Raw genomic sequence first — 25,736 nt, 5'->3', positions numbered from 1 at the left:
ATGGATGCAGTCTCCAATGTCTAAAAGCAAAGCTACATTATACATATATTTTTGCCTTGAGTTGTCAGCCCCTGTACTGATCTTTGGGAGATCTGAAAATAAATTGGTGCTGTTGTCTTTTGATAGTGTTCCTAGAACATGCACCATGGATGAGATGAACAATAGCCAGTGGGTCCCTGTCTTGTCTTATAGTGGAAGACTGCTAGCTGCTCAGCTGGAAGGGAGCAGACAGCCCAACTGTTAGGAGAAAATAAGCTGCTGGAAGACAAAGCCAGCACTTTAACTGTAGGAGCAGAGCATTAGCTCAGCCTCCAGATGTAAGTTACTGCTGCCTTTGTTCAGAGGTTTACGTTGAAGCTACCACCACGCTGGTCACAACTCATCCGTATGAGAAAGCACTCCTGTTCTTACCTATGTGCCTTTCCATAAAAATTGTAGCAATGTTTACATGGAGATATGCAAGATGAATAAATAAATAAATGAATAAAAAGCTGCATATGTTCTTCCTTATTCAGTTAGAGTTAAAGCAAACTTTCCTTATGCTGTAATTTAACGGTTTCTTAACCATTTATCTTTCAGATGCCATTTATGGTCCTTTCTGGTTGGACAATGCAATCTATTCATTTTTAAATCCAAGAAGCACAGTGTGGAGCTGTGCAAGTATATTCTTACTGGGTTTTGTCCATGTGGACTTCAGAGACTGTTACTGTAACAATCTCCTTTGCTTTGTCACCAAGTGAGGTGATGGGATTTTATTCTGAGTCAGTAACATCTGTTCTGTCATGGACCAAATTTAAAGTTTGCTTTGCTTTTATTCACTGTGAAAGTCATAGGAACTGAGGAGAAGACTTTCTAAAAATAAAGAAGCTGCTAACAAAATTACAGAAAGAATGAGATTGAAGTATTAGTATATGAGACTGCTTATTGAAAGGATAATGCTAAACACAATTATTTAAAAGATAAAATGATGTTATTCTGTTTTGGCACCTCAAATAACAAAAGGTTAAAATATTTGTTTCTTGCAAGACTTTGGTACCACACTACATAGTGCTGTACAGTAACAGAGCTTCTGTTGTCCTCTGTTCATCCAGACCCTTCCCCCTCTAAGAGACTATTTTTTCAAAAAATATAATTTCTTTAGTGTTGCTATTTGTTTTGAATAGCATTAGTGTTCAAACTATATGTATGATAGACATACATGTGTGTAATGCTTATATTTTTTTTCCTTCTGCACTTAGTCTTTAAACAGATATTTGCAGAATGGTGTCTCTTTGGAAACTGTTAATGGTGGTAAAATGTAGAAAGTTTCTCATCTCAGCTTTAGTATTTTAGTGCTCCCAGTTGTAAAATTAAAAAAAGGAAAACAGAAGGTGCATAATCCAGTGATGTCCTTGGAGTAATAGTTAAAGGCATAATATTATGCACATAGGAGTCCCATGTATACATGATATTGTAATTGGTTTGAAATATACATTGAAAAAAAAATTTTAACTATGTAACCAGGTTTCTTGTTCCTGCTGCTCAGTCCCTCAGCACAGTGGGCAGCTTCCCAGAGGTTTGAGAAGTGTTTCTAATTAGGTTTACCCTGTCCAATCCAGTACCTTTATCATCACTATAAAGAAACTGTTGTAATGTACCCTCTCTGTGACTTCTGTTTATTTTAGTTTTCACAAGATTAGACATGGCATTTCACAAATCTTCTGTGGATCTAATGTCCAGAGTTGTACTTGTGTCCTCAGTGACACCACCCACATCAATAGCAACTCTAATCCTAATGGTGCTTTTAATGGAGTGGTCTGACTCCTGCCCCAGGGCATATTCAAGGCTTTTAAGTTTGTGCAGACTAAGATCTGTTAGGCTTTCTGATGCCTTAATATGTTTTAAAGTAAGTTCCATTCTGAATAGATGGATGAATAGATATTTAGTATTATTTCATTACCTTTAATGTATAAATATCTTCTTTTCTGATGGCACATATTTATTGCATGCTTCCTATGCATGTGCTATTTAAAGGTTTCTGCATGTTTAAGACTTTGCTGCTACTTGAGCATTAATACCAAATGCTAAGTTTACATGTTGTTTGAAGATCTGAAGCTTTGTGAGATAGAGTTCTCTACCGCTTTCCTGATGAACACTTATTTTAGGAATACTTCCTTCAAAGGAACATTGCTCCCAAAATCTAGCAGTGAGCTGTAAGCTTCCTTTATGAGCTGTGATTTCGTGCGCCTGAATGTATTGTCAGGGTGATGAGGGAACAGAACACCACTGACCATGGAAAAAGCCTGGAAGATATAGGAGATGCCAGGGAGCATGAAGTAGAAATACCTAACAGTGTGGCGTTCTTTGGGGAAGTCCATGGACACTGAACTATTTTATTTACTCTTGCAAGTGCTATGTGCTGCATGCAAGGTTCTAACCGAAGTGTTGAATTGACTGAACAAAGACAAAAAATTGGTGTGCCTTTTTCTTTAGCAGGTTTGCTTGTAGTGTATGTAAATCACTGTTATGAAATGTTGTTTGAGGGTTAACCATAGTGTTTGGTGGTTAAATTTAGAGATCAACTGAGAAAAGAGACTCCTTCCATTTCTGTTGCTGACTGTTCAGTCTTGTGTTTCCACATCCATGTTTCCAAAGTGTTCCTGATTCAAGGGATATGATACAGAGAGATTTAGGGGGTTGATTTTTTTTTTTTAAGTTTGGAACCAGCAGTGATTGATGTGGAATAATTAGTTCAAGCACAACAAAGCTGGCTGTAATGTTACCAATTGGAAGTTATTACTAGAAGCAGTATAGTTACAGTTGTGTAATATTTTATAAGTGATGATAATCTCCTAACAGATAATTGAGCTGACTTCAGTTGCAGCGTATGAATTTGTAGAAAATACCTTGTGGTCTTGAACAATGAAAAATTTTCACTCTGAAACAAAAGTTTCAGTTCATGATCTTGTGATTATTTAATTCTTTTGATAGAATGTTGGGCAGAAATACAATGATTTCACTTTTCTGGCATAAAAGTGATTTTTTTTTTTTTTAAGTTTTCAAACTGGAAGAGGAAAGGTTTTGGTGTTTATTTTGTAGCTATTTTATGGAAAAAAAAAACACTGAAGAAGGGCTGATATGTAACTGAGAGCAGCGTACACCTCATCCTCACTAATATTGTCCTTCTGAACATCAGTAGCTTGAGTCGTGTATTACTATGTAAGGTCAGAAGCCTGACCAGAGTAGCCAAAATACATCTATTACAGCCTTATACTGGAGTATGTTGAAATTGAACACAAATAGAAGTTTTCTACAGATATATTTATCACTTGTGTGTATTTATGTCGGCATTGTGGGTTACATTCAGTATCTGCTGATAAGGGAGGAGGAAGACAGGACCTGTTGTAAAGTATGCCTTTTCTGTATGTCATCCTGTGAGATGTTCCATCAGTCTGTAAGGCTTTTTTCAAGCAGGCCTTCCACGAGCTACCTTTCATTTCTGTGTTTTAAAGAATAGTGCTCAGAGGACAATCTCAGACCTGTAGTATTTATGTCTGAAAGCTAGAGTGCTTTTTGGACAGTTGCAACTGTAAAGGTTGAAGTGGCAGATACTTGGTAAATGTTTTGGCTGGACCTTGGTACCTTCTCTGATCCCCTTAGTTTTATATGGGTGGGTACAGAGCTTCTTGTTCCCCCTTGCTTGTCTGCTTGCTCTTCCTAACACCAACTAAACATTATTTTTACCTTAAACTATACATTTGTGTGGTATGTTCAATACTTCCTCTCACCCCTCACACCCCTCTCCTCTTCTTGCTTATTTTCTGTTCTTTAGCACGCTATAGAATATGGCACCTGGAATCAAATGACAGCTTTATCTCAAACTTACAAATCTCAAAATGTAACTTAGAACAAAATTTGAAGCTATTTGCTTCAATTGTTTTGAAGTTTGAATTCTTTGAAAGACTTTTCTTTGTCTACAAGTTTGTCTGCGTTTTTCAAACTAGTATTTTGAGGGTATTTCATCTATGGTACATCAGTTTCAAAATATGTTAAAATATAGTTTATAAAATGCATGTAAAACTTCTAACTTTTTTTTTATTTTTAAGAGGAAGTGTGTCTTACTGCTTGATGCAATTGGAGGTGCACTGTTTTTTCACTAGCCGTGTCCATTTATTCATGTGGAAGAATTTAGTCTCAGACTTCAGCTACCTATTCAGTGTTATAAATTGTGGATACAAACACTTAAAGTTGAGTGTTCTCTTGCAAGAAATTAGAAGCTAACGTTTTGCTCACTGTCATCGTGCTTGCTGTTTCATAGAGATGTGACAGTGCCCTCTCTTGGCTCTTCTGAACAGTTTTGTTTTTTCAAAAGAAACAATACTGAAATAATTTTTGAGGGGTACAATAAAGAGTAAAAATCATCTGTTGACACTAGTCTGATTTAATAGACTTAAAAGAAATGTAAGACAAACAGAAAAGAATGCAACAGTTTGTAATGTTAATGTCAACCCATTTATTTGCTGTGCCTTTTATTTTGGATGTAACTTTTAAAATACACTCGTGTTTAATGTCTTTGTCCATGTTAAAGTTTCTGTAAATGTGCTTGTCGCAAGATTCCAGTTGTGCAGGGTTTCAGTTAACGATTTGGGGTAAATCCAAATGTCGTTTCGCAGATAATAGGGTGTTTTAAGCACTGACTGACTTTCTGTCAGTCTTGACTGTTGTATGTCCGTGTGTTTGCAAAGCAGACTGTGTCCATGCAATCCAGCACGATTCCCTGGAAGCTGCCCAGTATAAACTAATCAGAGAGCCCCCCCTGGTGTCTGAAAGTGTCCTCGGATATTAAATTTATATCAATCACAGGAAGTCTTGGCAATCAAGCTAGTCACTTTTTCCCTTCACATCTGGACGTAAATTATTTTTTTGTTGCAAAGGTCACAGGAATCATGGGTAGGGCATGGAACGAGGGCCATAGAAAACATGGGAAAGGAAGAATAAAACTGTATTTCCACCTTTTTAGAAATGGTTATTTTTAAGTGACCTGGAATGATGCCAAACTATACAACAGTGTTTTTTTTTTTTCCTTGAAGTTTACATTTGTTGCTGAATTAAATGCGGCTTAAAGATACTTTGTTTTGGAATGCTTTGTGCCATTAGATCTCATCTTGGCATTTATGAAAGAGCTTTCTCCTAGTTGCTGAGAACAATAACTTTACTGCAGGAGGGTTTTAGAAATAGAACATGTTTCTGTACTTAAAGGGGTTTAACTGCACCTTCTTCTTTCTTTCGACATTATTTAATTTCCCTTGTTTTCCTTCCAATTCCCCCTCTCAACCCGATGCTGCTTTAGCCATACACTTTGAGCTCTTCCGTAGCTAATGCTGGTATTTTTTTTTTTTTTACAATAAGTTTGCATCTTTTCATGCATTTTTCCATTCTTAAGTTCTTTGCTCTAAGAAATGAAGGAAATGCTTCATTTTATGCTTCCCCCCCAGCTCTCCATCAAGTCTCTCAAACAAGCGCTTAAGGAGGGGTTATAAAAACAAACAGAACCTTTCCATTCAACTCCCTGCCTTTCCTTGCTTCGGACAAGGGAACTAGTGTACTGAAAGCTGCAAAGCGCTGAAGCCTGTAGCTTTGGGATTGTGGGTTTTTTTTTAACGTTCCATGCATATGGGAAATAAAGGTGGCATTAGTTTACATTTGTATGTATGGTAAAGAAAATGTCAGAAACAAAAGCTTGAGGTGCATTTAGCATAAATGAATTTGTAAAACCTTAATTGCTGTTGTTCATAACTACTGCTGTGTTCCTATATGCTTTTTTTTATATAGATAGGTTCTGTTAGCTTGCTGATTATTTATTCAGTCATGTAGCTTACGCTCTCTTTAGACACAAAGTTGAATAAAATCATACATCAGAATCTGACAGCAGGAATTCTCATGCTGAGAATCCAAGATTAAGTCCAGGAATTTTATTCTGTTTTAACAATTACCTTCTGTGTCCCCTTTCAGACTTAAGGGGATCTCGTTCTTGTTTCTGCTGTTTATAACTCCCAGTTCCAAGATCTTTGCTATCCTTATGCCAAATAAAATTGAACGGGTATTGCTTGAATGCTGCTTTGTGCCAACTCCTACATGGACAGAGGGATGACTATTAAGCATCTTGGTTTTAGGGATTTTTTTTCTTATCCTTTCAGGTTCAGAGGAGGTTTTTAAGCAGCAAGTGCCTTCTCCACATTGCATTGCAAGATCATTAGATCTTTGCTACAATTTAATCAGTTTGACTTTATGGGATGATTTGTGTTGAACGCAGTCATCTTACAGGGTTTTTTTTAGCTTCTGAAACCAGTTGTATGATGTACTTTTAACAGTTAAGGAACTTTTGATACAGTAGGTGTAAACATGTAACTTTTAAGTTATTTCAAATACACTGCAAAGTATGTAGGGAAAGCAGAATTCACTAGTTTTCCTGATGTTTTCATTATTGTGTGCTATATTGCTCCTGAGCTAGAGAGCTGTTTTTCAAACATTCTCTGTCTGAACGATGTTTTGGGCCTCATCACTTACCTTAAAATATATGGAAAATCATTTTGTTGTCAAATGTATCTGGATGTTTTTAGGGGCACAAAGGAGGTTGTTGGGCTTATAATTGAAGGTTACCAGTTTGAGAGATTCATTTTTAAAAAAATAATAAAATCACGTATTGACTATTTAAATATGACTGATACGGGAAAAATTGCTTCCTTTTTCCAAGTTACATTTTTCTGTGAACTCTTGTAGAGACAGACTGAGCTCCTTATAGTATTTGCATTGCTTTAATCATAATACGGAGTGCTCTGCAGCTTTTCTTCTTCTGCTGTTTTCCCTTAATTAAATAAATTCAAGTTAGGAAACAGACTGTCTAGTGAATCTCATCTCCCTTCAGTCTTATGTGTGAATTTTTTTAAGGTTTTTTTTTTTACTAACACCTGTTTGGTATTGATATTCTTGAGTTTCTCTTGCAGCACTCATTCAAAAAAAAAAACCAAAACAAAACCTGCTTCTTGATAGAGTTATAAAGCCTTTTGCAAATAACTACTGTGCACCATACAAACCTGTAAGCAAATGGTATCTAGTTGGGCAAGCTATCAGCTTTGACTCTAGTGGTTCAGTTTGGATTTTAATTTGACCAAAACCGATTTTTACTGGACTGAATCCAGCTGTAATGTAATCCCTCGTTTCTCATCTGTATTCTTGAAGACTAATAGAATAATAAAACCTTCTTAAAGATAACTTAAATGTGTTGGATAGTGTCCTCAGGGTAACTTCTGCACTAAAGATGTTTTCTTTCCCACCCTGTAGAGGTATCTCATTAAGTGAGATACACACTAGTGTCATTATTAAGTTTTCATGTGTTTCTCAGTTTTGATGCTAATCTTCATGTGTGTTAATTTTTTTCCTTTGCAGCACCAATGTGGTTATGAATTATTCAGAAATAGAGTCTAAGGTTCGAGAAGCAACCAATGATGATCCATGGGGACCTTCGGGGCAACTCATGGGAGAGATTGCCAAGTAAGTGATAATTTGGCTCAGTGATGAAGAAAAGAAAGGTGCATTTTATACAGCAGTGTGAAATTTGCTGCTAAATCAACTCTGCAGTATGCTGACTGATAATGCTGAAAAGTTGCTGTGAATCAAGTCTTATTTTTTAATGCATAATCTTATAATGTATTGAAAACTGTCAAAAAAATAAGGTATTTTTTAAATTCTTGATTTTTATTTATGTAACCTCATAATTCTTTTAGTATATCTGATTTCTTCAGAGTTTTTGTTTTCAACCTGCTTTCTTGTGACTTTTCCACATAGAACAAAAATGTGTCAAATTCTTCCTTGAACTTTTATGTTAAAATGAGTTTGGAAGTTGCATGTTTGATTACTTGCAGTGGTTATTAGGGTATTCATGTTAAACATTATTTTCATTATAAATTTCATTTCACATTAGTGAAGGTTCTCTTACTGCCTCAGATTTTTAGAATTACTTTTTTCTTTTGTAGTACTGGTATGTAAATTACTTCTATAAGAGTAAGAAATAAGGATGGCTTTTTACCTTGTAATGTCACCAAATGTGAATGGGTTTAGATCAAGCCTGCCATCTACTGTCAGCCCGGAGTCTTAACAAGCTATTGTGGCAAACCACGGATAATAAAATTTCTTTACTCCTTTTGTTTAATTCTTTAGGGCTACATTTATGTATGAACAGTTTCCAGAACTTATGAACATGCTTTGGACTCGAATGTTGAAAGACAATAAAAAGAACTGGAGGAGAGTTTATAAGGTGTGTATGTATATGAGCTGGAAGTATTCAAGACTTTGCGGTGTTCTACGAAGGGCATAATGCTTGCTCCTAGTATAATGTTATGATGTAGTGTCTTGTTTAGATACTGCTATATCACTTACTCCACTAGCAGCCTATGATTTCTTTCCTAACTATATGCTTTATAATTCTGTTACTCAAGTCAAAGATGTTTTTCAAATGCTGGGTTTAGAAGTGTTTAGATGCTGCTTGGCGAGCATAATACAGCAATTACATTTTGTTGATACTCGAGTATTGGAGTAGCATTTACATTTTGAATCTACCCAAAGGAGTAGTTACAGTGCTCCATGGAAGTAGATGTTAAGTTACTGTGCTATCAGAAAGTTGTTTTTGAAGGAATTCAAGAATATTGGAAATAAAGTAGAAACTAATCATTTTCTACCAATTCATAATACCCAAAAAATTGTAGTTTAGCTTTGAGTGGACCAAATTTTCTTGCAGATCTTATCATATGAGACTTGTGTCCTACTTGCATTTCGGAAAAAGAACAGAATCATTTGCATTTTTTCGTGTCTTTGGCTAATTAGCATGGTACAGAAACTTTTTGCTTAAGATTATATCATGCTGCACTTAAAGTGGTGTTCAATGTTCACTGAATTATGCAAATATAACCTCATTTTTTTAGAACTGATGTACTAGACTAGCTTATATTTTGTTTTTCTTGATGCCAGGATTGTAACAAGACAGAATTAATTCTAAGGCATGGTTTGTGCTTTTCACAGGTGCTTGATGTTTTGTATTCATAGTAATTGTTTTCCCTGAAGTACAATATAAATTAATATTTAATGCTATCACACATAGCTACTTAATGTTATAAAGACTGCTTAGAATTTATCATCAGGTTTGGATAGATTGAAATACAATGATAGTTTTATCTGATAAAGGCACTACTTTGGAGAAAGTGCATTAATTTCTTTTTCTAGATAGAAATCCTCAACATAAAAAATTGCAATTTAAGTAGTATTTAAACTTGTTTTGCTGCTTGCTTAAAATTTGTATATCCATTGCATCCTGCAGAAGGCTTCTTAAATTTCTGTAGGAGTTACTTTTCAGTGGAAACCATTGGAAAATTGTGAACAAAAGAGGCAAAAGAAAATGCTTCATTTAGCTGGGTTAACTTTACCTCTTAAATTGCTACTGCTGTCTTTTAAAATAAGAGTAGCTGATGAAGGTAACCACTTGTGATTTAGTAATGACAAATTAGATTTTGACAAATACAGTTTTGATATTCTAAAGAGCAAAAGGTGCATGTGGGGAAAACGTTGTGTTTTTTCTGTGTGAACCTATATAATAAGCACTTATTTAAAAGGGGAAAGTCTTATTACTTACTAATTTGGGGAGGGGGGTAGGCTTGGTTTTCTATTGCTTTTTTTTAAAAAAAAAAGAAGATAGAGCTTTTGTTCATGCAATCATAAGGTGCTTTGTATTTTTATAGTCTTTGCTGCTCCTAGCTTACCTCATAAGGAATGGATCAGAGCGTGTTGTTACAAGTGCCAGAGAACACATTTATGATTTGCGATCCCTGGAAAATTACCACTTTGTAGGTGAGCAATAGAAAAATCTTATAAGCAAATTAAAACAGTAGTTGGAGTTGTCAGTCACCTGAACCAGCTTAGAAGCTTCCCCAGTCTAATTAGAATGTGACTGTTGCCAGTTGTGTGAAGAGTGCTGAATCCAAGACGTGGGACCCTAGAGTATTAATTAGTGAAGACAAGAACTTGCAGAAAAGACTGGCTAATAACAACAGAACCAACACAACATGAGTGTTCGGGTTTATATTAAAATATGCACTAGAGACTGGTCCCCTGTGGTGTCCGTAAAGGAATAGCTTTAATCATATGGGAAGAAAAGGTTAGAGCTCCAAAACACACACATCTGTTTGAAGCTGGGGTTTTTTCCTCCCACCAAATAATATTTACAGTGCAAAGGCAGCAAAGCCAGTGTGTGTTTTGAATGTGAAAAAGGCTGGGAAAGGAGCACATTTAGCTTGTAATACATCCCAACTGAAAGCAATTTTTTCAAAAATTCAGTTTTGCAATAAGACTGAGTTCTTACAATTAAACTTGCAAAGACAGGAAAAGGGGTTATATTTTGAAGGGTTAAAATCACTCAATTGGGGAATATCGTTTCTGTCTCAGTCTTTGTTAATCTTCTCCATGTTTTAGCAGGAGTTAGATGTTTCCAAATACACCATTCAGTGAAAACTTATAATTTATATAAGGATGAGAACTTGTGTTGAAACAAAATGTTTGGTCCCTTTTAAACAAGTGCAGTGGACCTTAGTAGCCATAAGATCTTTTTGACTGCTGTGTTCATAATTCAAATTTTCTTAACAGTTAGATATTCAGTATAGCTGCCTCTGATTTATTTTTTCCTTTTTCTCCCTCTTCATCCATCGTCTCTATCCTGCATTACCTATAAAGATGAAAATGGTAAAGACCAAGGTATAAACATACGCCAGAAGGTAAAAGAAATGGTTGAATTTGCTCAAGATGATGATCGACTTCGGGAAGAGAGGAAGAAAGCAAAGAAGAACAAAGACAAATACATTGGGGTTTCTTCAGACAGTGTTGGAGGGTTCAGATACAGTGAGTACTAGGCTTTCTTGGCCAAGCATTGACAATATCGACTTTTAACTTGGCTTAGATAACACAGATAAGGAATTTCTAAGATACTCCTTTAGATGCTTTTTCTTTATGTTTAACTGTCAGTGTTACTATTATAAAAGAAATCTTGCACATTTTCCCCCTACATACAAATTTAAATTAATTGCTTTAAAAATCTTTGTTAGTCTTTTTTAGATAATAGCTGACCAGAAACCTATACAAATGACATCAATGCATTGGCTTAACCAAAACTTATCTGTCTTGTTTTTATCCATAGGCAGAGTCTCACTGTGAAACAAACGCTGCTGTAGCAAAAGTAGATGAATAAATGCCCTTGTAAGTCAGGGTTTCTTAGTCAGTCTTTAATTTAAAAAAAAAAAAAAAAGGTGGTGATACTTTCCACCCACCACAGCACAAGAATTGCTTCACCTACTCCTGCCAACCTTCTTTAGAACCATTGGTTAATTTGGGTTAGGGCTTTTAGGGCAGTAGAACTGTTTGGGTGAAACAGTGTAGATATTATATGCTGTTAGACTTTTTGGTTTCCCAAGTAATACTATTTGGACACTTGAAAGATTATCTATGGATTATCTGAATGGATTCTAATGTCTGTCAGATCTGACTTTAAATATGTGCACTAAGTACATTGTAAGTGATGGAGCTTTTATTTCAGGAGTTTACCAATACAGTTGTTACTGTCTTGGTTTGTGTGTTTTTAAAATCTTTTTATTAGTACTATGGGTCTCATATGCTTTTCAAAGGAGGGAGCTCAGATATAATACCAAATTTACTTTGTGTAGATGTACTAAGCTTGCAACTGGATGTTAGTTGCACAGCAGACCTGTATTCAGGCTGGAAATTTGGTGCACCGGTGCTCATCCCTAAATCCTAGGGAATTGCAGCTGTCAGTGAAGAGGTAACCAGAAAGAAAGTTTTAAACTTTTTGTTTTTAAAAAAAAAGTATATATTAAAAAAAGATGTGTGTGAAGGATCACTTGGTCATCTGCTCCCTCTTAAAAAAAAAAAAAAAAATCAGACAACTCAGCCATCATTGCACAAGGTGTCAGTCCTAACTTGGGTCTGGTACTTACAATAGGACCTTTATTACTAAGGTTCTTTATTTAAAAGCATACACACACAAAACAAAAAACACAAAAAAACCCTAAACATCTGCATGCGGTTGACAGGTAGTCTGATGTACCTTGGGTTCTCAAAATAAATTCATGCGTTTTGCTGAGGCAACCGATGTTCTTCATGTGTGCAGTGAGTTCTGTCAGACTATTTGCATCTACAGCACAGTGTGTTTGTAGGATCTTGGCCATCAGTAATGCCATCAGCTTGTCCTTGTTTAGAGAGGACACAGTTTTCTCTGACAGCCTTGGTTAGATAAAGGCACACAACCAGTTCTGTTTTGCTTATCAAGTCCAAGTGTGCAGCTTCCTCCTTGCTCCCCAGTCCCTGCCATAATGTGTAGCAGGGATCTGAGCTTGAACTGACTTTTATGTCTGATGTAGCCCAGCATGTTGTCCATGATCCAGCTGTCAGTCTTGAGACGTTTATCTGTGTTTTCTTTGGCCTGAGTAAATCCTTGGCTGATTTTATTAAAGGATGAGTCACAATGGCACAAGGCTCTGGTTTGCTAGAGTCAGTGACTTCTTTGAGAGAAGGGTTTGGTGTAAGATCTGAGTGGTAACTGTGCAGGACTTAAACTTCACCTGTTCCTACTTGGTGCTATGTATGTCTTTTACTCTTCTTCACTGCGAGCATTAAACTTAGATTTGCTCTCTTCTGGTTTTGACAAGTTAGTTCTCTGTGTTCCTCTGTTCTCCCTTTTCCTCATATGCAGAGTAGTTGAAAAATCTCTATCTCCGTGGCAGAATATGTCTTGTTTCATTATATTCTTTTAGGCTTTTGCTACCTGCTTGGAATTCTGGTAATTCTCTTTTTAGGAAATACTTATGAGTCACTGCATTTGTACTTCAAGTACATGTCCCTCTGTTCTTTCACTGAGCTTATCTTTTGACTTGCTCTGTACAGAGTCGTGATCTATCCCTGTATGCTGGGTATAACTCATTCTCCATATGCTCTTTAGTTATCATTCAATTTTAAGTTAAAGGACTGTCTCCTTTGTCTTGTATTTCATTTTTATGGTAAAGGATTTTTAATTATCCCTTCATTTGTTGAGTAAAGTGAAAAAACCCAAAAAATCCTTCTAGCAGCACAAAACAAACTTTTCTCAGGTCAGACTTCTAATCTAAAAGATTCTAGTTATTTAAATACAAAATGCTTGTATTTTCAGAGCTTTCCTTAATTCTTTTTGTCCCGAAAATACTGAGCTCTCAGGGTTTTTTTATTTATTTTAAAATTCCTATCACACAAGGAAACCTTCTAACAGAATCTACATTAAAATGCTTGAAAGCCTGACATAAACTGAAACAAGGCCATTTTATTCTCCTGCAAAATTTAACACTAGAACATTTCTTAGCAATTTCTCCTTACTCAGTGAGATCTTTATCATTGAAAATCTTGCTGATTTGTAACAGGTTCTCTACTTTGAAAAAATTTGTCTATCCTTTATGGATCTAAACAAATGTCATTGGAGACTTGCGCTTATCTCTGAAGGAAGAAAGCGCATCCTCTGGCATATGATGTTATTGGATGCATATAACTCAAATTTTGCACTGTGTATGTTGGAATCCATAGTTTTCTTTTTATTAAAAAGGCTTAATTGAATACATCTTGAACATTACTTGAGCTACGATATAATTTGTGTGTAACTTGAAGTAATGAATTTTTCACCATTCTTCCTTTCTGCAACTCAGTTTGTCAGATTAAGTAGAAGAATTTAACGAGAGTTTCACAGTTTTCAACAGTACAAAAAAATGCCTCGTTTCATGTGAGATGGCCCAAAATATAAAATGTTTGCCTAAAAGTGTTGTCTAGAAACTGAATTATACTGAGTTGTTTTATGTACCTATATTTTCAGCAGAAGGTCTGGTCTAAGATCCCAATACAAGTTAGTAAAGTGTGCTGTACCTCTGACAGTTAAGTCTCTGTTAAAATAAGTGTTGTTTTTTCTTTTAAACTCAGTTTTGCTGTGTGTGTATAAATAAACCCATGCTCTAGTTTTTTAAACTTTCTTAATGAGATGGTACAGCAAATATATTTATTTCAAGTAACTGTCAGCTGATTGTAAGCTAAGATACCAGTATAGAGGTCTTGAATACTTGATTAGAAAAAAAAGGTTTTGATTTCTTGATAATAGTGTTTTGTAAAGATGTTCGTGGTACTCAGTGGCTGCTGAAGAGGTGAGTTGCTTTACTGACTCTTCTTTTTTCATCTCTTTAAAAGATATTTTTTTAAAAAATGAGTGTGGAAGAGAAATAACAAAGTTATCATGCATTATACACTTATGTCTTTCAGTATTTTGGTACTATGCGTTTGTGTGTTCATGAATGCCAACATATATAAAAAAAATTATTTACCTCTGAGCCCACAGCTTGGCCAAGAATGGAGTATCACACATTAAGGGACTGTTACAAAACTGGCATGTCCCATTTCTGATAAGATGGTTATGTAGCCAGGGTTGATTGTGCCTCTTGTGCTTCTCCAGCAGAGTCCAACAGTATCCTGATGTGCTGTGCTGTGCAGTGCATTAAGATTGTGTTGTTGTCATAAACAAAAGTCTTTGAATCTGCATTCCTGCCACTTAATGATTGGCATTACATGCTGTGCCCTGCTGTAATAGTGTTGATTCAGCACTGTGGGAGCTTTCAGTTTGCTTTGAAAACTTGTAAGGTTTATGTATGTAGGGCAGGGGGGACTGAGACAGATTCCAGAAAGACCACAGGCATTTCTTCTGTTGTCCTTAGTATTTCTTATCTTAATGCCTTACACAGGTGAAAGATATGATCCTGAGCCCAAGTCAAAATGGGATGAAGAATGGGATAAAAAAACAGCTTTTCCATTCAGTGATAAGTTAGGCGAGCTAAGCGACAAAATTGGAAGCACGATCGATGATACCATCAGCAAGTTCCGAAGGAAAGATAGAGAAGACTCTCCAGAAAGGTGCAGGTACTAGAGTTATTTTAACATGCATTTATTCTGTGAAATTGCTATTATAAAGCTCTTTGACATTTCTGATTCTTAATTACAATACTCTGCCATTCTTTTTGTCTGTATGGAAGCATGTTTGGGTTCAGTACCTGCTTCCTGGACTTCTTATGCAGCTCTTACAGGCCTTGGGGAATAATGTAGCTCTGTGAACAATTAACTGCTCTTGGCTGCCTTCCATTACTGCCCCTAGCTTAGATAGCTGCTGGCAAAGCAGGGAATTTGGCTGAAATTTCCTAAGCTTTTCCTTGTCTCAGCAATTCAGTGGTCTTTCTTGCACCAGTGTACTGGAGGCTGCCATTTAATGCTACAGTTACTCTGAATGCTGAAATGTCAAAGAAGAGGGAGATGTAAAGTTGCTTAGACCTACCTTGACACAGTGCTTCTTCCCTGAGCTGATCTCAGGAAGAACAGATTGCAGGTGACTTTTTTTTAAATAAGTCGTCAATTTCAGTTGAACCTTCTCAGGAAACTTTTACTTTACATCTGGCTGTTAAATTTTTTCAGTATGGAAGAAAACCTACCCTGCTTTCTCTGCAGGAAGAACTTTACATACATCACACTTCAACAGGTGCATTGAATTTTATTATCTGGAGATGAAATTTGTACTTAACAGAATCTGAAATTGCTGTAAGAAAGTACTCAAGTATATTGGAATAATTCCCTTTTGGGAAACAATTCAAATTTGCACTGAGATTTGATTCCTATTTTTTACAGGAATATCTTCAGATTCAGTCACACACATATTTTTATATATATATATGTATGTGTGTGTAAAAATACACATGCACACACGTATATATATTACAAAAGTCAAGCAGTTAGGCATGGAAACAAAAAATAATTATAATGGTAGCATTTCTGAGAAAAAGGCAGTACGATCTGCTTGCTAGGGCATTAATAAATCATAAAACTGGTATTCTCTGCACACATCAGGGTTCCCTCTTAGAACTTACTATCAATAGACTACAAAGAGAAGGGATCAGAAGGAAAGTAAACAATTTCAAATTTAACAATGGTATATTGCTGTGTGCTTTTCTGTACTTACCTTTCAAAATCAACTTGTCACATGACTTCTGTATAGCTCACTATCCACATTGCATGTAGAGGATGTACAGTAAACATTTTTTTTTAAGTCTTATTTCCTTTGCTTTATTTCTGAATAGCTTCTGGTCTCTTACTTCTGCTGGTATAAAGTCTTGCACCTTCCAGTGTTTTTTATAAAAAGCAGCTTATTTTGAGGACTCCTCCACTGTACATCTCTATCCCAAGTTACGCTGATCTTTTTTCTCTAATGCTACATTTTTCATTTTAGTTTTGCTCTTGTTACCGTTGTCCCTTTTTAATTTTTATTCCACTTTCTGGTAAATGTCTGGTGTGGTATTTGTCTCAAAATTTATCAAAGTAATAAACTCAGGACTTGAAATGAAAGGAGGATTTTTTGGGGACATACGTAAGCAAAACCAAATTGGTAATTGCAGGTTATCCTGCCATAAGAAGGAATCCAGGTTGCAGCAGTATGGCTTCTCTAACATTGCTTCAGCTCCCAGCTGAAATTTCCTTTTGGCTTCTCTTGGCATGGTGATTAGACAACAATGGAAGGTATTTTATCAGAGTGTTGAAATGAAGGGGTTTCTTTCTACAGAAGGCATAAGAGGATCCAAGAAAATTAAACTTAAGGTTATAGAATGTCTGTCTACTTAAAGATACTGTAAATACAAACCTTATAATTCATGTTGTATTAACAGAATACTATATTTTGCATGAAGTTAAATATTGAAACTGAAACATGAAATCTAATTATCATGTGACTTAAGCTCACAACGGCATAACATTCTCTTGTAAATGCTTCTTGAAATCCATGCATTTCTGTGTTTTCACACTTCTGCAATTTTTTTTCTAAAAACACCAAAGAAGCCTCCAAAAATTTACTAGTTTACTTGTAGCCTGCTGCTATATAATAACATCGAATTAAGTTGCCGTTTCCCTTGGAAAAGTGACTAAATGGTGATACTCGCTCAGCTGGCAAATCTGCTGTTGTATGTTCTATTGTTTCTATCTTAATAGCTTTATAAATCATTATTACTTCAGTACTGTAAAGCCAGTAAAGGTCTTGAAGCACAAAGAATGAATGTGACTTACACATCTTCACAGCGGTTAATGGAATTTGGATGACACGATCTTTACTTCCAGTATACACACCAGAAGAGCTTGGCCAAATTTACGGATTTCTGACTCTACTTGCAAAGCTAATAGTTTGCATAGAAGGAAAAAAAATGCTTGAAGTAACCAAGAACTTAACCTGTGATATAGCTAGCTTGAGTTTACAGTGGTTTTCAGTGAAACTGCAGTTCACACAGCTAACTGGAGAAGCCTAGTCTGCTTTTTTTCTTTAGAAGAAAAATGTTAGTACTGCTGGGGGGGAATTGGATTATCCCCTTGGAAATGGAGAAGACCAGAAACAATACCCCATGGAGTGGGAAAACTTCTGGTTTTCTTTCATAGTGCTTTGTTAGTTCTTAGGTCTTAGGCAAATAAACCAATTGCTGCCAAGTCTAACCTTGTATGCTGAAGTTCTATTTTCTAAATTACCTGCAGATATACAGGGGTTTTTCTGAAACATTGTGCTTTTTTCATAAGAATTCTTAAAACTCTGTCAATCCTTGTTTTTTCAGTATTCAGAAAGGTCGATGCAGGTAACAAAATAGAAAGGAAGCCAGATTTTTAGTACACCCATAAAAGGATGCAACAGCCATGTTTAAAGGCAACTTCCATGTAAAGGATTACTTCTGTAGTAGGGTATAATTCCGATAGAAATAGTTTACCCATATGTTAAGACTATTGCCTTAAAGTTTAAAAAAAATCCCCGCACCACAAAAACCTTAAGGCAAAGAGCATGTATCCATACTTTGATTTCTGGAAGTTGCAACCATGTACTTCCTTTGCAGAAGTTTTTTTAATTATTTGGTACAAAGTTAGCTATAAGTTTTATTTTTAAGTTCATTCTGCAATTCTCAGATGAAGCACTGCAATTTTACTATTCTGAGCACAGTAAACACACTTAAAGGGAACATTAATCTGTAATAATTTCTTTTTTTGTTAATGTGACCATTAAAGAAAAATAAAAACCAGATCTCCTGAGACAGTTTGGAAGCGGTGCAGGTTGTCATGGAAAATAGAGTATTGTAATATTTGTCCTGCTTTCTGGCACGTACATTTAATTTCTTTTCTCAAAAGCTTTTAGACATTTGTTTTGCTGTAGATCACCAAGGACTCACTTTTCCATTCTTGCATTAATGAGATTGATCTCTAACAGTTCTGTAGCAATAGCTCCATTGATCAGACCTCGGTGGTTGTCAATCACTTCCTTGACCCACAGAATGTGTATATGGACTAGGCAGCTCTGTAGTGATGACAAGAAATACACTGCAGCAGGTTTTAAGAGACTGAGCCCTAGTTGTGGTTGTCCTGGTCTTAGATACTTCCAATACATACACATCTAAACAGCGACATCATCCACATACCTCTGAGGCTTTGAGAATGGATGTACCATGTATATACCATGCTAATGCGCAGATCAGTCTCCTCTGGGGGCTTGTGCTAAAATCCTGATGTCACAAATGAAAATGTGGTTGTTAGTACTGTCTGATGTATTTGTACACATAGGTGGGCTATCTGCAGCAACCCGGAGCTGGAACAGTAGGCCTGTTGTTGCAAGTCCGGGTTGAAGTGCTTTGGAAGGATAAGGTTAGGTGCTGCCATGCGAGCTCACTTGCCTATGGCTGGCTCAAGCAAATGCTGATAGTCACTAGGTTGGCCAGCAGCTCTGATAATTTGCTTTTAAAAATAAAAGATTAAAAACAGGAGTAAGCATTTATATTCACTGATGTTAATGAATTGAGCCATCCCCAGTGGTGAGTGGGTAATATGCATAGAGGAAATGACACACGCAATGTATTCCAAAAAGCCCACTATTGTTAACGGAGAACAAAGGCTACCCTCCAGAGTATATTGCAGTTACTGTCATATTCCCACCGACAAAGGGACAGCCTTTCTTAAATTTTGCAGTTTTAGTATTCTAGTGCATTATTAAAATATAAAATCCTTCCACTTTCAACTATGTTGCTAAGGGAATTACTATTTCAAAATACATTTCAATGTATTTAAGCTTTCTCGACAGCAATTTTCACTGTTATGTACAAATCTTATCTTGATGATAACAGGCAACATGACTGTTGGTGGGGGGGCAATTGGTTTGTTTGTGAAAGACTTAAAATGTAACAGATTAAATATTACACAGTGACATCTAAAAAGTTTTTGCCTAAAATGGTGACACTTTTGTTCTTTACATTTTAAGAATAAATGTGTGTTCTGTGATAGAAAATTAATAATATCATTGCATTGCATAATTCTGTAAGCATTCTTTTTCCACAAATATTTTAAAGAATATAAAAGACTGTTTCTCTGGAAAGGGAAATGAGCTGAAACAGGAATGGAACTCTCAAAATCTGATAGTACCTGTATCTCGTTCACTGCTTTCTGTCTCTTGGTGTAAGTACTGAGCAGACCTGCCAACTTAACTTTTTGTTGCTGAAGTGTTACATAATGTGTGGGGGCGTTCCTGTCAGAAGATAATTAAATGTACTGGATTTAAACACTGATTTCCTATTATCCTCTGCTGTGGACTTGCAGTTAATGTTTAACAAAATAACTTGCTTTTCTTCTCACTTTTGTACAATAGGTGCTATGCTGTGTTACGTAGATGCGTTATGTAAGGGTATTTCCTTTCTCAAATGTAGGAAGAAGCAGTGTTTTTACAAGGAACTACAATAACCAAAACTCTGGTGGCTTAAGCCACATGTCCACTTAAGTCCATCATGAATGGTTTTCCATTGCTTTTGTTTTTCCAGTGACAGTGATGAGGAAAAATCAAGAAGAGGTAAATCTCCCAAAGCTGAATTTAAAGATGAAGAGGAGACTGTAACGACGAAACACATTCATATTACACAGGCTACAGAAACTACCACCACCAGACATAAACGCACAGCAAATCCTTCAAAAACCATTGACTTGGGAGCAGCAGCACATTATACGGGGGATAAAGCAAGTCCAGAACAGAATGTTGCTGCTCATACTGCACAGCCAACAGCAAAGGTGAGACAGCAGAGCACCATAAAACGTGACTTTGGAAACAGTTTTCCTCTAACCTCTGAGAATTTCTAGTTTAGGGTAGAATTTTTGCTATGCAGCCTTCAAGGGAACTATTTTATCAAAAATGTTTAATTGGGGTTTTCAAAGGCAATGGAACAGTTTAATTACAGAATGCCTTTTTGTGTGATTGCTTTAAGATGTAGAAATTTTAAACGTAGTCATTACCATGTTTTACTCTCTTCAGGAAAGCAAAGATAAAATCTTGGCCTGAAGTGTGAAGGATTCTCTGAGCCTGCACACTTATAGACAAATTAAGTTCTTCAATTATCAGAAAAAAAAAAAGAACCACTTGCTGTTTGATTTGAAATTTAGCCAGGTTCTGGTGATTCAAAACCAAATCTGCCATCTCTCCAAAACAAAACAAAGCACCCAAAAAAACCAGAAAACTTCTTAATGTCATTTAAGATGACTGATATCACAAGTTGAAAACCACTATGTGATTTCTTCTTCAGGCTTCTGTACCGTCTGGCAGCAAGTCATCTAATGACCTGGTTGATCTATTATTTGATGGAGCTAGCCAGCCAGTTTCAACAGGTAGGCACATTTTGGTTTTACTTAATGCTTATTTTGAACCATTTCTGGGTATAACCTTGTTTGTTGTTATATAGATAGAGTAGTAGATAAATTGAGAAATGAATACTCAAAAAATTTAGAGTTGCCTAGAACCTTTTGTAGCAAGGTACTGTATGTGCTATGCATAGGACTAATAAATGTTAGCAGCACAGAGATTAACGCCAGATCAGTCTGTCAGTTATTTATAATTAACTCTAAAAGCAAGTGCAATCCATTCACATTCAAGCATTTCTCATAGTGCAATTCAAAGGCTAAGAAAGCTGGAGATGGGTGATCTTCATATAAGCTTTCATCTAAACTATATAGCAAACTTGTTTCTTTATCTTATTTTGTCTTGGTACTTGGTTGATCCCAACCCTAATACCAAAAATAAATTACTACCTAAAAGTAAAATTATTCATTGCAAAACATATCCCTTCACTCTGAATGTTAAGTTGAATTTTAAGTCCATTAACCTTCATATGGAGTTACCCTTACGCTCTGAAAATGCACTTTCTTTTTAGGATTGTGTTACATTTCAGTGCATTGCATACAGGATTGATAGATGGGCTCAGGGGTTTGATGGTTTGCTTTTCAAAACCTAAAACTTTAAAGACTTGTTATTGTGCTTACAGGTTCTTAATATCAACAGTCTTGATTGTGTCTAGCATGAAATAGAAAAAGGACTTCCATGTACTTGTGGTCTAAGGGCACAGCTGGGAGAGTTAACTGTGGGCAGAATTTTTGTTTAAAGATCACTTTGAATAGCCAATAATATATGAGCATATGCCTTTTCATAGATAGAAACCTTTCATGTAACTGCTTTCCATTACAGATAAGTAACTTCTCTTTATTGTAAATGTATGGGGTCATGCACATGTGCACTTCTACAAACAATGTGAATATCTTGGGGACAACAGATACTCAGCTTCAGTCTTTAAGACAGTGTAAAGTCACAGAGCCTGTACCAAAAAATGGCAGTCCAGAGTGAGTAGAGGCCCACTTGTGTGGCAAGGTGGCCGCATTTATGCATATGTAAAGACTACTCTTACTCACTTCTGTCTGAAGTTACGCCACTTCTGGGCACATTGTAGCGGGAACCCCTATAATATGTCACACTAGTTATTTTTATTATAATGTATGAGCAAAGCCAGTATTATGAGCACTCTGTGAGACACAGTTCCTTTCATTACTGGGCTACCAAAATGCTACCCCTGTAAGTATTTAATAGAATATAAAATACATGAAAACTCTATTGGAGTAGAGGGAAATTGTCGTGGTAATTTAGTGTCAGAGATCCATCTCAGTCTTTTCTTCCTTATTTCTGGTAGATCTTTAAAACTCTTCACTTTTATTTTGGGGAGAGTAGATAAAGTTTATGTGCCTGTTCTGAAATACATGTTAATTCCTAATGGTTAAGAAATAAAATTAATTTCATGCATCTGTTCTTTTATGCACAGATTTAAGGAACAATCTATTTTGCATTATTTTCTGGTTTTATTAACTTCATATGCAAAGGTGTTCATTGTACATTGGAGTTACCACAGCGCTGTGGAGTTTTAAGATCCTATATCAGAACCACTACCCCAAATCAATACTGGAGCTTCTCCTATCCAATTCTTATGGGAAAAGAGATTAGAGCCTTTTTTGTTTTATTTATATACATGTGTATGGTTTTTTTTATGTATAAAAATAAAATCACATTGAGAATAGATGTTTCTACTTCAAAGTGAGCCTTCCCATATTTCAAACAGAACTATGGCAGCTTCCATATTACAGTGTATTTGAATCTTTCAGCAGTTTGGTTCTTTGCTGTAGTAAGCCTTTTTTCTTTTTGCCTTTTTTCTTCTTTTTGCAAAGCAACATTTAGAAATGGTGTTGAGAAGAGGCATATTACCAGCTGGTCCTGCTAAATAACCTCTTTGCTGACCTGGGAAGGCAGATGGAAAGGGTTCATTTGTAGTGACAGATCTCACATGGGAATCTTTGAGGATAACTCATGTTGAGAAGATTAGCACTGTCCTTCACGTGCAGGTCACTTGTTATGACCACTGTTCCTTGCAGCACAGGGTGTGGGAACATTCCCAGTGTCAGGGAAGACACAGGGAAAGGGTCAAATGCAGCCTTTGATCTGTCCTGTGAAGAAACTGTCAGGGAAGTCATGTGAATTCAGGGAACTCAGAATTTGCTTATCTCTGTATTTTCAGGTGCAGAGATGGGGAAGAAGGTTGGTGAGGCTTGGGGGGGTTACACATTACTAAAGCAACACAGTTTGTATGTGAGGAGGGTTGGTTGCCGTAAAGGAGCAATCTGTTTGAGAAGATGTAGGATCTGTGGTTAGACCTGCTGGAAGTAATTTTTTGGTGTTACTGGAGATGAGGTGCTTTAAACTTAGCCGGTGATACCTTTCTTTAGAGAGTTACTGTATTCAGCTTAAGCTCTGCCACTTCTCTCTGCAACTCAGTTTCATTTGAAAACAGGCAATAGAGGTGGAGGAAGAGTTGACTTGACTGAGAATATTAAGGGGTTATTTTGGTTTTGAACCTAGTTCTGCTTTTAAAATTAAATTAATCCCTAGATACTTTGTCAAACAGCCCAAGGATAATAGGCATAGCACACGAGCAGTGATTTTTTTGAGGATGTGGTCAAGAATGTGTCATCTGTGTTGCTCATTCTGCATATAAACTCTCAAACCATTAACCTGTTCTGAACTCTGTAAGGACATGTGATGGAAAAAAATATTTGAAAATGTTCATTACAGTAGGCAGAGTAAACAGAATCAGAGCAGGTTTTTAGCTTGATATTTCACTGGCTTATCTCACCCTTCTTCATTTTCAGGTTGCATTCAGTATAAAACCTGGATATAAACATATGTAAGGTGCTTACTGGATCACTTCAGAATTTGTGTTTAAGAAATTTCTTAACTTTGTGTGAAATCTTTTCCTTCTTGAAAAGGTGGTAAAAGGATTTCAGTAGTGCTATATTTCTGAAAATTCGAAGAGACCATCCTTGCATTCCCTTCTCATGTTTTATATCATATGCTACACACTCAGCAAGAAAAGACATTTCCCCTTGGAAGAACAGTCGCCTTCCTGGCAATGTCTACAGTAAAATAACATTAAAAAGAAATACAAGTACACATGTATTAGAAAGTGAATGGTTCCTTTTATTACTGCTAGCCATTTATTAAAAAGGAGATGGTTCTAGTTTAATTAACCCAGTTGAGAGTAGCAGATGGGGCAGAATGTCTTGCAGCGATAAGACAATTCAGAAATGGCACCAGATGTTGGAAGCTGTCCCTGGTGGTGTTTGAGTGCAGCACAGATGTTCCAGTCCCACCTGGCTAGTTTCTAAGCACTGCAGGCTAAGCAGCTGTGATGTAACCTATATAATGTACACATAACACTAAAAGCAAAATAATTGAACTGCTGCAGCTTCTTCTAAGGGTGGGACTTCTTGGAGGTGAAATCTTTGAGGACAAACAAATAAGGTCAACTTCTTAGTTTTCTCAGGTCAGTGGAATACCTACTTAAAAGCAGTATCAAGGATAATTGGATGATTTTTTTATAAACTGTTTTTATTCATTAAAAAAAGCAGCTTTCCAATATGGTTCTTAAATCTTTCTTCTGTTTTTATACCTTGGCTGTATTTTTTTTGTGAAAAATTGTTACTGTGCTGTATTCAGAAGTTAATAATTTATATGCTGTATACAAATGTCTGGCTGGAAAACTTAGTGTTCCTGCTGTCAAAAGGAAGAAAACTTATAAAAAAATGAACACAAATGCAAGCTCTGTCCTTGAAATCCCAATTCAAGATCATTGCAGAATCATTCATGCTTTAAGTAACACAAAAACTAAATATAAGGCGACATGCAATTTTTCATAGTAAGCATAATAAATTAACTTTTATACAGTAAGAATGTTTGGCATTTATGTGTTAGACTTCCAAAGTTTTAATTTTACAAACTGCCAAGCTAGTAGCATCCCTCACTAGTTAAAAACTTGATAACCTTTTTAATCTCTCTAAATTTATATTTAGAGATAGCAAAAACTTGCATCTTTTAGTTCTTCCCTAGGAAAACAAAATTGCAAGATCGGCAAGCTAGGTGGAGAGAATCCAGTTTATTGTTGCAGGCTTGTATAAATATAGTATGGTGATGAAGAGGAAAACAGTGCTGGCTTAGGGAGCAGAATCAATAAAATCCATCTTGCCAAATACAGAACAGCTTTTCTTCATAAATCCTGCATGCAGTTGTTGCAATGGATCTTTGCACAATCCTGTAACAGCATTTGGCTTCCTTCTGTTTCTAGGTGGATCAACTGACCCATTTGGAGGATTTGCTGATTTTAGTTCAGCTGCTGCTTCAGCAAGTTTCCCATCATCGCAAGGTAGGATTAATTTACAGATTAAAATGCTGTTTAAGGGCAGAAAGAGAGGAGGAGATGCCACATGGCATTACTGAAAGTCCCTTCCCTTTCCAGGGCAAATTGTGTTTATGCAACTGGACGGCGAGTGCTATATTGAGTAAGGAAGAATCTACTGTCTGGCATGTGTCTCATTGGACCTGAAACTTTTAATGAACTTTATTTCAGAAAAATGTTAGTAGGAGTTACAAATATAACAGTGTTCACCTAATAACATAATAAGTGTTCACCTAATAACATAATATAAGCATATAATAAGACTTAAAACATAGCTCCAAGTCTAATTTTGAACTGCACTGAGATAAGATGTGACTTCTGGAGTGGAAAAGTAAAACCTGAAATAAACAAGTGTGGGTCTAAATGCTGGCTGAAGAGTGCTCACTAAACAATTTTAAAAAAGAACCTAGTGCATTCCGCTTTTGCACTTGTGGGCAAAGAGCTATATTAATTGGAGTTCTACAGTGATGAATGCTTCAGGATGACAGTATTTGTGTTTCA

The 25,736-nt window shown here is 36.1% G+C and overlaps 1 protein-coding gene across 4 annotated transcripts in view; it reads left to right on the top strand.

The window, feature by feature from the left end:
* Window positions 1–25,736, top strand: part of CLINT1 (clathrin interactor 1) — a 59,232-nt gene that overhangs the window by 20,710 nt on the left and 12,786 nt on the right. For 3 of the 4 annotated variants that reach the window (XM_074838185.1, XM_074838186.1, XM_074838183.1), the window contains exons 2-9: window positions 7,426–7,530; window positions 8,197–8,293; window positions 9,768–9,876; window positions 10,756–10,920; window positions 14,838–15,012; window positions 19,962–20,205; window positions 20,715–20,796; window positions 25,125–25,202. In XM_074838185.1, coding sequence (XP_074694286.1) covers window positions 7,426–7,530; window positions 8,197–8,293; window positions 9,768–9,876; window positions 10,756–10,920; window positions 14,838–15,012; window positions 19,962–20,205; window positions 20,715–20,796; window positions 25,125–25,202 — 1,055 coding nt within the window. The remainder of the gene's footprint in view (window positions 1–7,425; window positions 7,531–8,196; window positions 8,294–9,767; window positions 9,877–10,755; window positions 10,921–14,837; window positions 15,013–19,961; window positions 20,206–20,714; window positions 20,797–25,124; window positions 25,203–25,736) is intronic. The other variant, XM_074838184.1, reaches the window with a different exon arrangement.

Source organism: Strix aluco, chromosome 13 (assembly GCF_031877795.1).
Source record: "Strix aluco isolate bStrAlu1 chromosome 13, bStrAlu1.hap1, whole genome shotgun sequence".
NCBI lineage: Eukaryota > Metazoa > Chordata > Aves > Strigiformes > Strigidae > Strix > Strix aluco.
Note: the sequence above shows the minus strand (reverse complement) of the source record. Positions and strands in the feature narration are given on the sequence as shown.